Raw genomic sequence first — 11221 nt, 5'->3', positions numbered from 1 at the left:
CGCTGCGGGAACGGCGAGGGCCGCGGACGGGCCGCCCTCAGCCAGCCTGCGCCGCCGCTTCCGGCGCGCCCGCCCCGCCGTCACCATAGAGACGGCGCCGACTTCCGGTCACCGAGACGAGCCCCCGGCGGCTAGAGCGGCGGCGCTGCCGCCATGGAGGAGGAGCAGCGGCGGGCCCTGCGGCGCGGGAGGCCGCAGCTGGTGGCGGAGCTGCAGGTGGCGCCGCTCTGGGAGCCGCTGGAGGACCGCGGCCTCTTCACCCGCCCCATGCTCGAGGAGCTGCAGGTGAGCGTCGGGGACAGGCCCAAGGGACGGCCCCGTGCTCCCCTCACGGACAGGCCTTGGGGGGTGGCCCCGGGGACAGGCCCGAGGGACGGCCCCGTGCTGCCCTCACTGAGGGGCCTTGGGGGGTGGCCCCGGGGACAGGCCCGAGGGACGGCCCCGTGCTCCCCTCACTGACGGGCCTTGGAGGGTGGCCCCGGGGACAGGCCCGAGGGACGGCCCCGTGCTGCCCTCACTGAGGGGCCTTGGGGGGTGGCCCCGGGGACAGGCCCGAGGGACGGCCCCGTGCTCCCCTCACTGACGGGCCTTGGGGGGGTGGTCCCGTGTCCCCCTAGCCCCAGTGACAGGCCTCAGGGGTGACTACAAAGTCCTCTCAGGCCCGAGGGAGACGTGTCCCCTCACCCCGGTTGCAGGCCCAAGGGAAGACGCAGTGACTCCTCAGCACCTGTGACAGGCCCCAGGGTGGGTCTTGTTTTGCCTTAGTCATTGTGACAGGCCTGAGGGGGTGGCCCCCATGCCCTCTCAGACCTGAGGGAGACCCTGTGTTGTCTCAGGCCCAAGGGGGGCTCTCCCTGCTTTGTCCTGTACACTGGTGACAGGCTGAGGGGTGCCTGTTTATCTCATGGGAACCCTGAGATGCTCCCTCCTCCCTCCAAGCCCTATGCTGGACTGCAGCTGCATGTCCCAGCAGAGGCAGGAGGGCTTAACGAGTGGGGGCTGCTGTTTGGGTGGCTGTTGGTGGTCTTCTTCATGCCATGCTGGGTGTGGATTGCTCAGTTTCCCTTTTTCTGGGTGCTGGCTGGAAGGACTTGCCTTGCTTTAGGGGTGAATGTGCCTTGTCCTGAGCTCTTCTCCTTTGCAGAGTGCTGGCAGCCGAGGAGATCAAGCCAGGCAGCTGATCATTGACCTGGAGACCCGAGGGAAGCAAGCTTTCCCCATATTCCTCTCCATCCTGCAGGACACAGGGCAGGGTGGCCTTGCAGATATGCTGATGGAGAAGTGCCAGGCCCTGCCAGCTCCACTGCAGCTGCCTGACCTCAGGCCTGTGGAGCTGGAATTACCTGGAGAAAAGAGTACCAGAAGTGAGTATTTCAGGGCAAACAGCAGCACAGGGGTGGCAGCTGGGATCCCTTCTCCATGGGGGATTTGTGTGAAGTCTGGATTTTTATGTTCCTGGGGTATAGTTTGTAGAGAGGAGTGCACAGAGCTGTTGGGAATGTGCCTTGCTGTCCAGCAGCAGAAGAGTTTAAGCTGAGGTTTTGTGCTGGTGGTGTTCAGAGCTTCCTGCTCTGGGGATTTTTTTGCATGTGGTTCCTTGGTGAAAATGGATTTTGCCAGCAGATCCATCCGCTGCTGTTGGAAGAAGAAACATTTGCCCCTTAAACCCTGACAAGAGCAACGTGGATGTGATGTGGTATCCCAGCAGGAGTGCTGTGACAGGATCAGGTCCTTCTGGGCAGCCATTTGTGGCTTGAAATCAGGCAAGGGAGGAAAGGTGAGACTTGACTGTGCCATGTCATTACAGATGTCAGCTTCCCTGAACGTTTGTCCATCCCAGTCCAAGCTGAGAGTGAAAGACTTCAGATGTCTCCCACACTAGCCCAGGGTAAGCTGTGCCCCAAAGTGCTTGTTCCAATGTGTGGTGAGGCAGAAAGGGGAGATTTGTACATGTCATTAATGTGTCAGGGGTGACAGGGAAGGGCTGATGGGAATCTCTGCAGAGGGACCTGGCCAGGCTGGAGCCATGGGCTGAGACCAGTGGGCTGAGGTTCAACAAGGCCAAGTTCTGGGTGCTGCATTTGGGGCACAACAACCCCATGAATGCTCCAGGCTTGAGGCAGAGTGGCTGGAAACTGCCCAGCAGAGAAGGACCCTGGGGGGGGGGTTGGATGACAGCAGCTGAAGATGAGGCAACAGTGCCCAGGTGGCCAAGAAGGCCACCAGCAGCCTGGCCTGGGATCAGCAATGGTGTGGCCAGCAGGGCCAGGCAGGGATTGTCTCCCTGTGCAGGGTACTGATGAGGCCACACCTTGAGTGCTGGGTTCAGTTTTGAGCCTCTCACTCCAAAGACATTAAGGTGCTGGAGCAGGTCCAGAGAAGGGAAACAAAGCTGGGGAAGGGTCTGGAGAACAGAGCTGGGGGAGGAGCAGCTGAGAGACCTGGGGAGCCGAGGGAGGTGGTTGAATCCTCATCTCTGGAGGTGTTTACAAGGTGCAGAGATGTGGTGCTGGGGGACATGGGTTAGCCCCAGCCTTGCTAGAGTTGAACTGGGTGAGCTTAAAGGTCTTTTCCAACCCAAATGATTGTATGAATTCTAGGATCTCATGGTAGACTGAGAAGAGCTAAACACCAGGTCTCTGTTGGGTGTTGCAGGGTCAGCTGTTGACAGGAGGAACCACGACCTGGTGAGTATTTGGTTAGGCCCAAAGTGTTCTCCATTGAACAGGAGCCTTGTGAATGACTGCCAGAAGACAACCCTGGGACCACCACTTCAGGCTTTGTGTTTCCTGAGTGATCTTGAGTCACACCACAGCTACAGGGCTGAGAAATTCAGAGTGGGTCAAGCATTGACCACCTCCTCCTTAAGACCACCACAGCTGTGACCCCAGTGACATAACACAGAGTTAAAGCTGGTGCTGAGACAGTACCCAGCAAGGCAACTGCTGCTTCCAGGAGGCACCAAGCTGTGTGTGGTCTACAAAGTGGGGTTTGGACCTTGTAACCCTCTTGTTGAGAGACAGACACTAGGCAGACAGCATCAAACCTGCCGCATGTGTGTTGTGAGCACCACTGGAGTTGGCTTCTGGTAGCTCACAGCCTGTGGGGTGAACATTTTGGTTGCCCACGTGTGAGGTTTGTGGCTGATCTCAGTGCAGGTGCTTGGGTAGCCCTCCTAAAATTCCTGTGGTGCTGTCACTTGATGGTAAAGCTGAGTCCCTGAGGGACTTGACTGCTCATTCTCTTGGCTCCACCGCTTGTGGAGAAGTTTGGCCACCTAAAGGAACTCCCAGAAACTTCAGCTTGCCATTGGAGACGCTGCAGGTGATGAAGCAGCTGGTTTGCCACAGAGGAAGTCCAAGCCTTGAGAGGTGGTTGTGTGTTCCTCAGCTGCTGCTAACAATGTGCCATGGAGGACCACAGCATCATAGAACATTAGAGGCAGGAAGGGGCCTCCAGAGACCATCAAGTCCAACCCCCCTGCCAAAGCAGGATCACCCAAGGTAGTCCACTCAGGATGGATGCTCTCATTCACCCCTAGGCTTGGAGAGGTGAAAGAAAGGTGAAAGGAGCCACTTGAAGGACTCATTGGTGCTGCACCCTGCTGAGTTAGATCAGGAGGGAGCTCCATGCGGGGGGAGCTCCATGCGGGGGGAGCTCCGTGTGGGGGGGGCTCGGCGCAGGGGGAGCTCCGTGCGGGGAGAGCTCCGTGCGGGGGGAGCTCCGTGCGGGGGGAGCTCGGCGCGGGGAGCTCCGTGCGGCGGGGGGAGCTCGGCGCGGGGGGAGCTCCGTGCGGGGGGAGCTCGGCGCGGGGGGAGCTCGGCGCGGGGAGAGCTCGGCGCGGGGAGAGCTCGGCGCGGGGGGAGCTCGGCGCGGGGGGAGCTCCGTGCGGGGGGAGCTCCGTGCGGGGGGAGCTCGGCGCGGGGGGAGCTCCGTGCGGGGGGAGCTCGGCGCGGGGAGAGCTCCGTGTGGGGGGAGCTCGGCGCGGGGGGAGCTCGGCGCGGGGGGAGCTCGGCGCGGGGGGAGCTCGGCGCGGGGGGAGCTCCGTGCGGGGGGAGCTCCGTGCGGGGGGAGCTCGGCGCGGGGAGAGCTCCGTGTGGGGGGAGCTCGGCGCGGGGGGAGCTCGGCGCGGGGGGAGCTCGGCGCGGGGGGAGCTCCGTGCGGGGAGAGCTCCGTGCGGGGGGAGCTCCGTGCGGGGCGAGCTCGGCGCGGGGGAGCTCCGTGCGGGGGGAGCTCCGTGCGGGGAGAGCTCCGTGCGGGGGGAGCTCCGTGCGGGGGGAGCTCCGTGCGGCGGGGGGAGCTCCGTGCGGGGAGAGCTCGGCGCGGGGGGAGCTCCGTGCGGGGGGAGCTCGGCGCGGGGAGCTCCGTGCGGGGGGAGCTCGGCGCGGGTGGGAGCTCGGCGCGGGGGGAGCTCCGTGCAGGGGCAGCTCAATTGCACCCTGTGCCTGCCAGGTTTACCAGCTGAAAGCAAAGCCCTGTGGACACTGCCTGGTCCTCAACAACGTCACCTTCAGCAGAGACTCAAAGCTGTCCTCTCGAGATGGCTCTGATGTGGACTGTGAGAAGCTGGAGAAGACCTTCAAGGCCTTCTCCTTCAGCGTCCTAACGCAGCGAGATCTGAAGGCTCAGGTGAGGCTTGGCCATGGCCGTGTCCAGCCAACATGAGGGACAAGAGGGGATGGGAGTGCTTTAAGGGACATATCCCTCTGATGGCAGCACACTGGAAGTCCCAGCTTCCAGCTCACAGAGAAATAATGAACCTCTCCCATCCTCGTATTTGTGGTTGTTGGAATCCCAGAATGGTTTGGGTTGGAAAGGACCTTAAAGATCATCCAGTTCCAACCCCCCTGCCATAGGCAGGGACACCTCCCACCAGCCCAGCTTGCTAGAGGCCTCATGCAACCTGGCCTTGGATACCTCCAGGGAGGGGACATCCACAATCTGCCTGGGCAGCCTGTTCCAGTTGTCTACCTTGACTTCAGCAAGGCCTTAGACACTCATCTCTGCTGACTGCTATCAAGCAGGAGCAGTCAGCATGGATTCCTGAAAGGGAAGTCATGCTTGACCAATCTGATGGTCTTCTATTATGGTGTGACCAGCTAGGTAGATGAGGGGAGAGCAGTGGATGTTGTCTGCATTGCCTTCAGCAAGGCTTTAGACTCTCTGTCCCAGAACATCCTCCTAGGGAAGCTTAGGAGGTGTGGCTTGGATGAGTGGACAGTGAGGTGGAGTGGGACCTGGCTGAAGGAAAGAGCTCAGAGGGCTGTGATCAGTGGTACAGTCTAATGGTGGTCCCCAGGGGTCAGGTCTGGGTCCAGTCTTGTTCAACATCTTCATCAGTGGCCTGCATGAGGGGACAGAGTGGACCTTCAGATGATCTAAAAGAGGGAGGAGTGGCTGACACCTCATCAGGCTGTGCTGCCATCCAGCCAGCCCTGGCCAGGCTGGAGAGTGGGGTGGAGGGAGCTTCCTGAAGTTCAACAAAGGCAAGTGTAGGGTCCTGCAGCTGGGCAGGAAAGCTCTCTGCACCAGGGCAGGTGAGGCAACATTTCTTCCCTGCAAGAGTGGTCAAGGACTGGAACAGGCTGCCCAGGGAGGTGGTGGAGTCCCCATCCCTGGAGGTGTTCAAACAAATGTGTAGACATTGGGGACGTGGTTCAGTGGCTGTGGTGCTGTTGGATTGATGTTTGTGTGCTTGGTTCAGGTTGCTGTGCTGTACAGAGTGCAGTGAGGAGCCAAAGCTGTGTAATTAAAGCAACCAGTGTTAATTAAGGGCAGAGCCACAGAAATCTTCACTCTCTGCTGATGGTTTTGCTGCTTGTACCTGGGCTGTGTGTTACTCTGCAGCAGAGAGATCCTGCTGAGAGCTTTTGGATCCTGCTGAGAGCTTTTGGATCCTGCTGAGAGCTTTTGGATCCTGCTGAGAGCTTTTGGATCCTGCTGAGAGCTTTTGGATCCTGCTGAGAGCTTTTGGATCCTGCTGAGAGCTTTTGGATCCTGCTGAGAGCTTTTGGATCCTGCTGAGAGCTTTTGGATCCTGCTGAGAGCTTTTGGATCCTGCTGAGAGCTTTTGGATCCTGCTGAGAGCTTTTGGATCCTGCTGAGCAGCACAGCAGGGCCCAGCAGTAGCCTCTGGCTGAGGTACGGCTCCAAAGCTCCTTTCTGTGATTTTTTTTTTTCTTTTTCCATGTAGGAAATGGTTGTGGAGCTGCAGAAGCTGGCACGGCAAGACCACAGAGCCTTGGACTGCTGTGTTGTGGTCATCCTCTCCCATGGCTGCCAGGTGGGTTTGTCCAGCTCTCCCTTGGCTCCAGCACCATCTGGAAGGGGTTAAATCCCTCTGCTGATATCCCATGGTGGCTTATCTGGGTTAAAGATCAGTGGGAGCTTCTCTGGTGTGGTCTGATCCAGCATGGACAGGTGTTCTCCAGCTTGGGCTGTAAAATTCAGCTCTGGAGGATGAGTGGAGTGAAGCTGTGGTGGGTTAGAATCCTAGAATCCTAGAATCAGTCAGGGTTGGAAGGGACCACAAGGATCAGCCAGTTCCAACCCCCCTGCCATGGGCAGGGACACCTCACACTGGAGCAGGCTGGCCAGAGCCTCATCCAGCCTGGCTGCAAACACCTCCAGGGATGGAGCCTCAACCACCTCCCTGCACAACCCATTCCAGGCTCTCACCACTCTCATGGGCAAGAACTTCTTCCTCACGTCCAGTCTGAATCTCCCCACTTCCAGCTTTATTCCATTCCCCCCAGTCCTGTCACTCCCTGAGATCCTCAAAAGTCCCTCCCCAGCTTTCTTGGAGCCCCCTTCAGATCCTGGAAGGCCACAAGAAGGTCATCTCGGAGCCTTCTCTTCTCCACACTGCACAACCCCAACTCTCTCAGTCTCTCCTCGTAGCAGAGCAGCTCCAGCCCTCTGCTCATCCTCGTGGCCCTGTTCTGGACACCTTCCAGCACCTCCAGATCCCTCTTGTAACAGAGGCTCCAGAACTGGATGCAGTACTCCAGGTGGGGTCTCACCAGAGCTGAGCAGAGGGGGAGAATCCCCTCCCTGGCCCTGCTGGCCACACTTCTCCTGCTGCAGCCCAGGCTCTGCTTGGCTCTCTGGGCTGCAAGTGCTCATTGACAGCTCCTGTTGAGCTTCTCATCCCCCAGCACCCCCAAGTCCCTCTCCTCAGGGCTGCTCTTCAGCCAGTCCCTGCCCAGCCTGGATTTGTGCTTAGGATTGCCTCCACCCAGCTGCAGCACCCTGCACTTGGTCTTGTTGAACCTCATGAGGCTGGCTTGTGCCCACCTCTCCAGCCTGTCAAAGTCCCTCTGGGTTGAAAATTTCCCCCCCTCCAGCATTAAATTTGCCAGCCCAGCCCAGCTGGAAGCAAATGAAAGCTGCATTTACAAGCAAAACTGCTTTCTACAATGAAATCCAATCAATCCCTACAATATTTACAACATCTAGATGTATTTATAATTGATAAACAGCACAAGAAAACCCCACCCTGGCCAAAAACCAGGGGAGCTTCCCACTCTCTGCTCCCCTCCTTAGCCCCCTGGACACAAAGGGACAAGAGGGGAAAAAAAACAGAGTTGCTTAGAACTTAGCCAAAACAATGCTCAGCAGAAGGCAGCAGAAGCACAAAGTTAGAATCTCCCAGAGTGAGGAAGCCCAAAAGAGAGAAAGATTCTTTACCAAACTACTTCTTAAGGTAGGTCTCTCTCCCATGGGGTTGTTTAGAACTTACCTTCTTTACACCCAGTGGTGCTTTCTTTACATTCTGCCACTTGCTGTCCAAGACCTGTGGAAAATGTTAAAGGTGCAGCCTAAAACTAACCCCAGGTAGCCCTGAGCCTCATCCTGTGGTCTTGTAGTTCTTCCCATATCTGCAGCTCTGATGGGGGGAGATGCTAGTGGTGGGCAAAGCCATCTCTCACAAGTCAGGAGGAAAGGTGAGGAGAGGAAGATGTTGTCCTGGAGGAAGCAGAACCCTGCCACAGGGAGGAGGTGGAGAACCTGACCTAGGTGAGGACGTCCCTGCTGACTGCAGAGGGGGTTGGACTGGATGACCTGTGGAGATCCCTTCCAGCCCAGCCCATTCTGTGAGGTTTTGGTGTGTCTCCAGTGACTCCTGGGCATCCCCACACCTTGAGGTCCTCCAAGTGAGGACCACAGCTCTGGCAGCTTGAGGCTACAGAGCACCCAGAGCAGGAGAAGCAGGTTCCCAGATGGCATCGGGTCGGAAGGGACCTTCCAAGCTCATCTCGTCCAAGCCCCATGCAGTGAGCAGGGACACCTCCAACTAGATCAGGCTGCTCAGGACCACCTGAAGGCTGATCTTGGATGGCAAAGCTCCCTCAGAGCTGGCCTGTGACTAGCTGCTGGCTTTTCCTCCTGCAGACCAGCCACATTCAGTTTCCTGGAGCCATTTACGGGACGGATGGAAACCTCATCCCAGTAGAAAAGATTGTGAACTATTTCAATGGCTCCAATTGCCCCACTCTGAGAGGAAAACCCAAACTCTTCTTCATCCAGGCCTGTGGTGGAGGTGAATCTTTGTTTTGGCTCCCAAAGGGAATCAGTTGTTGGGTGTGAGCAGGCTTTGGAAGGTGCTGTTAGGTTTTTGGCTTCTCGTTCCTTGTTTTTTGGTGGTGGTTTGTCTTCAGCTCTCTTCTTTCCCTCTTGGGCCATGGGTTGAGCCTAGCATGGGGTGAGTCTGAGGGCTCAGGCATGAACCCCTCACAGGATGTGTGTCTGCTGGAGTGTTCTTTCTTCATGACAAGGAGATAGAGGAGGGAAGGAGGGGAGTAACTACAGCACACAGAGCCAAGCTGTGCAGCTGGAGTGGTTGCTCCAGGTCTTCAGCTGTGAGGTTGGTGGAGAACTCAGCTATGAGAAGCAGGAACTGAAGGTTTTCGTGGGAGTCACCACAATCAAAGAGCCCCAAAGCTTTGTTTTCTTGGAGGGCCTTTGTCCTTTTTGTTCTTTTAGCTTCTCCTAGGATGGTTGAGTGCTTGGCTAAGGTGAACAGCAGGGATTGCCTTCTGCTTGCTGCTCTCTGCAGACAAGAGGGATCGAGGCTTTGTAGTGGATTGTGATTCCCCTGCTGAGGAAGCTCCTGCAGGTCCTCTGGAGGCAGATGCAAACCCTTTCCAGACTCCACAGGGGAATGCTGACCAGCCAGATGCCATGGCCTGCCTGCCCACACCTAGTGACATCCTGGTCTCCTACTCAACCTTCCCAGGTGCAAAAACTTTGTTGATTTGAGGGGGAATCACAGGATGTTAGGGGTTGGAAGGGACCTCTGGAGCTCATTGAATCCATTCAGCCAAGAAGTCATGGGCAAAGGAAAGGGAGAGGTGGGGACAGCTGGCTCCCAGGGAGCAGCAGGAAGGTGGTGAGGTGAAAACTGAAGGCTGGCTTTAGCAGTAATGTCCTCATTCTTTCCCTGAAGGTTATGTCTCCTGGAGGGAGGCATCAAGGGGCTCCTGGTATGTGGAAACACTGGTGAATGTGCTGCAGCAGTGTGCCCACACAGAAGACCTCCTGAGCATGTTAGTGAAGGTAAAATGCCCTTTTCTCCTGCTTTCTGTGGTCATGGTGAGGGAGGTGAGAGCCAGAGCTGCAATCAGCTGGGGCATGGAGGGCTGTGTCTAGAAAAGGAATGAGGAGAGGGGCTACAGACAAGCTGGAGAAGGGCTCTTGCAGAGGGCCTGTGGCAACGGGTTGAAACTGGAGCAGGGGAGATTTGGGTTGGGCAGCAGGAGGGAGTTATTTCCTAGGAGGGTGGTGAGGCTCTGGGAGGAGTTGTGGACACCTCATCCCTGGCAATCTGTTCCTTGAAAACCCTTTTTGGGGGAAGAAATGGCTCCTCCCATCCAACCTCAACCTACCTTGGGGCAACTTGAGGCCATTTCCTCTTGTCCTATCGCTCGTTTCTTGGGAGAGGAGACCAAACTGGCTCCAACTTCCTTTCAGGGAGTTGTAGAGAGCCAGAAGGTCTCCCCTCAGCCTCCTTTTCTCCAGGCTGAAGAACGCCAGGTCCCCTCAGCTGCTCCTCCCCAGCCCTGTTCTGCAGCCCCTTCCCCAGCTGTGCTGCTCCAGAAGCCCCCAGTGCAGGCAGTGGTGGCTGTGCCAGCTGGGGCCACTTGGATGTCTCATTTTAGGAGACCTCTCTGCTCTCCTGTCCCACAGTCCAATTCTCTGTCCTCATCACTCTGCTTCCCTTGACACCTGAGCTGGAAAAGCTCCTCAGCCCCTCTCCTGCTGTCCCCAGGTGACAAATGCTGTGGCAGCCAGGGGGACCTACAAGCAGATCCCAGGCTGCTTCAACTTCCTCCGTAAGAAATTCTTCTTCATGTGCCAGTGACCCCTGGGCTCCCTGCCCAGTGCCAGAGGGAGTTCCCTGCAACTGCCTGGAACCTGCACCCAGTGGCCTTGGTCTGTCTGTTGAGATGTTTGTCCTGAGGAACGTCAGCTCTGACTGCTGGCCTTGGTGTGCACTGGATGGAGCTGTGGGAGGGGTGGAGCAGGGATGAGTCAGCCACAGAACCATTTGGGTTGGAAAAGGCCTTTAAGATGACCCAGTTCAACCATTCTCTGACTGGGCAAAGGCTGGGGCCAAACCAGGGCCCTCAGCACCACATCTCTGTGGCTGTTAAACACTTCCAGGGGTGGGGATTCAACCACCTCCCTGGGCAGCCTGTGCCAGGCTTTGAGAACCCTTTCAGCGAAGAGATTTCTTCTCACCTTCAACCTAAACCTCCCCTGGGGCGACGTGAGGCCATTTTCTCTTGCCCTTGGCAGAAGAGACCAACCCCCACCTGGCTCCAACCTCCTTTCAGGTAGCTGTAGAGAGCCAGAAGGTCTCCCCTCAGCTTCCTTTTCTCCAGGCTGAACACCCCCAGCTCCCTCAGCTGCTCCTCCCCAGCCCTGTTCTCCAGACCCTTCCCCAGCTCCATTGCCCTTCTCTGGCCACACTCCAGCACCTCACTGTCCTCCTTGGAGTCAGTGCCCCAAAACTGTGGCCTTAGCAGTGCCAAGTACAGGAGAATGATCCCTGCCCTGCTCCTGCTGCTCCAGGCCAGGCTGCTGGTGGCCTTCTTGGCCACCTGGGCACTGCTGCCTCATCTTCAGCTGCTGTCATCCAACCCCCCCCAGGGTCCTTCTCTGCTGGGCAGTTTCCAGCCACTCTGCCTCAAGCCTGGAGCATTCATGGGGTTGTTGT

The 11221-nt window shown here is 57.6% G+C and overlaps 1 protein-coding gene across 1 annotated transcript; it reads left to right on the top strand.

Moving 5' to 3' along the window:
- The first annotated feature begins 153 nt into the window (after positions 1-153).
- Positions 154-10459, top strand: CASP9 (caspase 9). The gene is made up of 10 exons (XM_054394949.1): positions 154-285; positions 1145-1364; positions 1808-1888; positions 2656-2687; positions 4453-4629; positions 6194-6283; positions 8395-8542; positions 9059-9238; positions 9449-9558; positions 10271-10459. Exons 1-10 carry the CDS (start codon positions 154-156, stop codon positions 10361-10363), a joined length of 1263 nt encoding a protein of 420 aa, XP_054250924.1. The 3' UTR covers positions 10364-10459.
- The last annotated feature ends 762 nt before the right edge of the window (positions 10460-11221 follow it).

Source organism: Indicator indicator, chromosome 32, assembly GCF_027791375.1.
Source record: "Indicator indicator isolate 239-I01 chromosome 32, UM_Iind_1.1, whole genome shotgun sequence".
Taxonomy (NCBI): domain Eukaryota; kingdom Metazoa; phylum Chordata; class Aves; order Piciformes; family Indicatoridae; genus Indicator; species Indicator indicator.
Note: the sequence above shows the minus strand (reverse complement) of the source record. Positions and strands in the feature narration are given on the sequence as shown.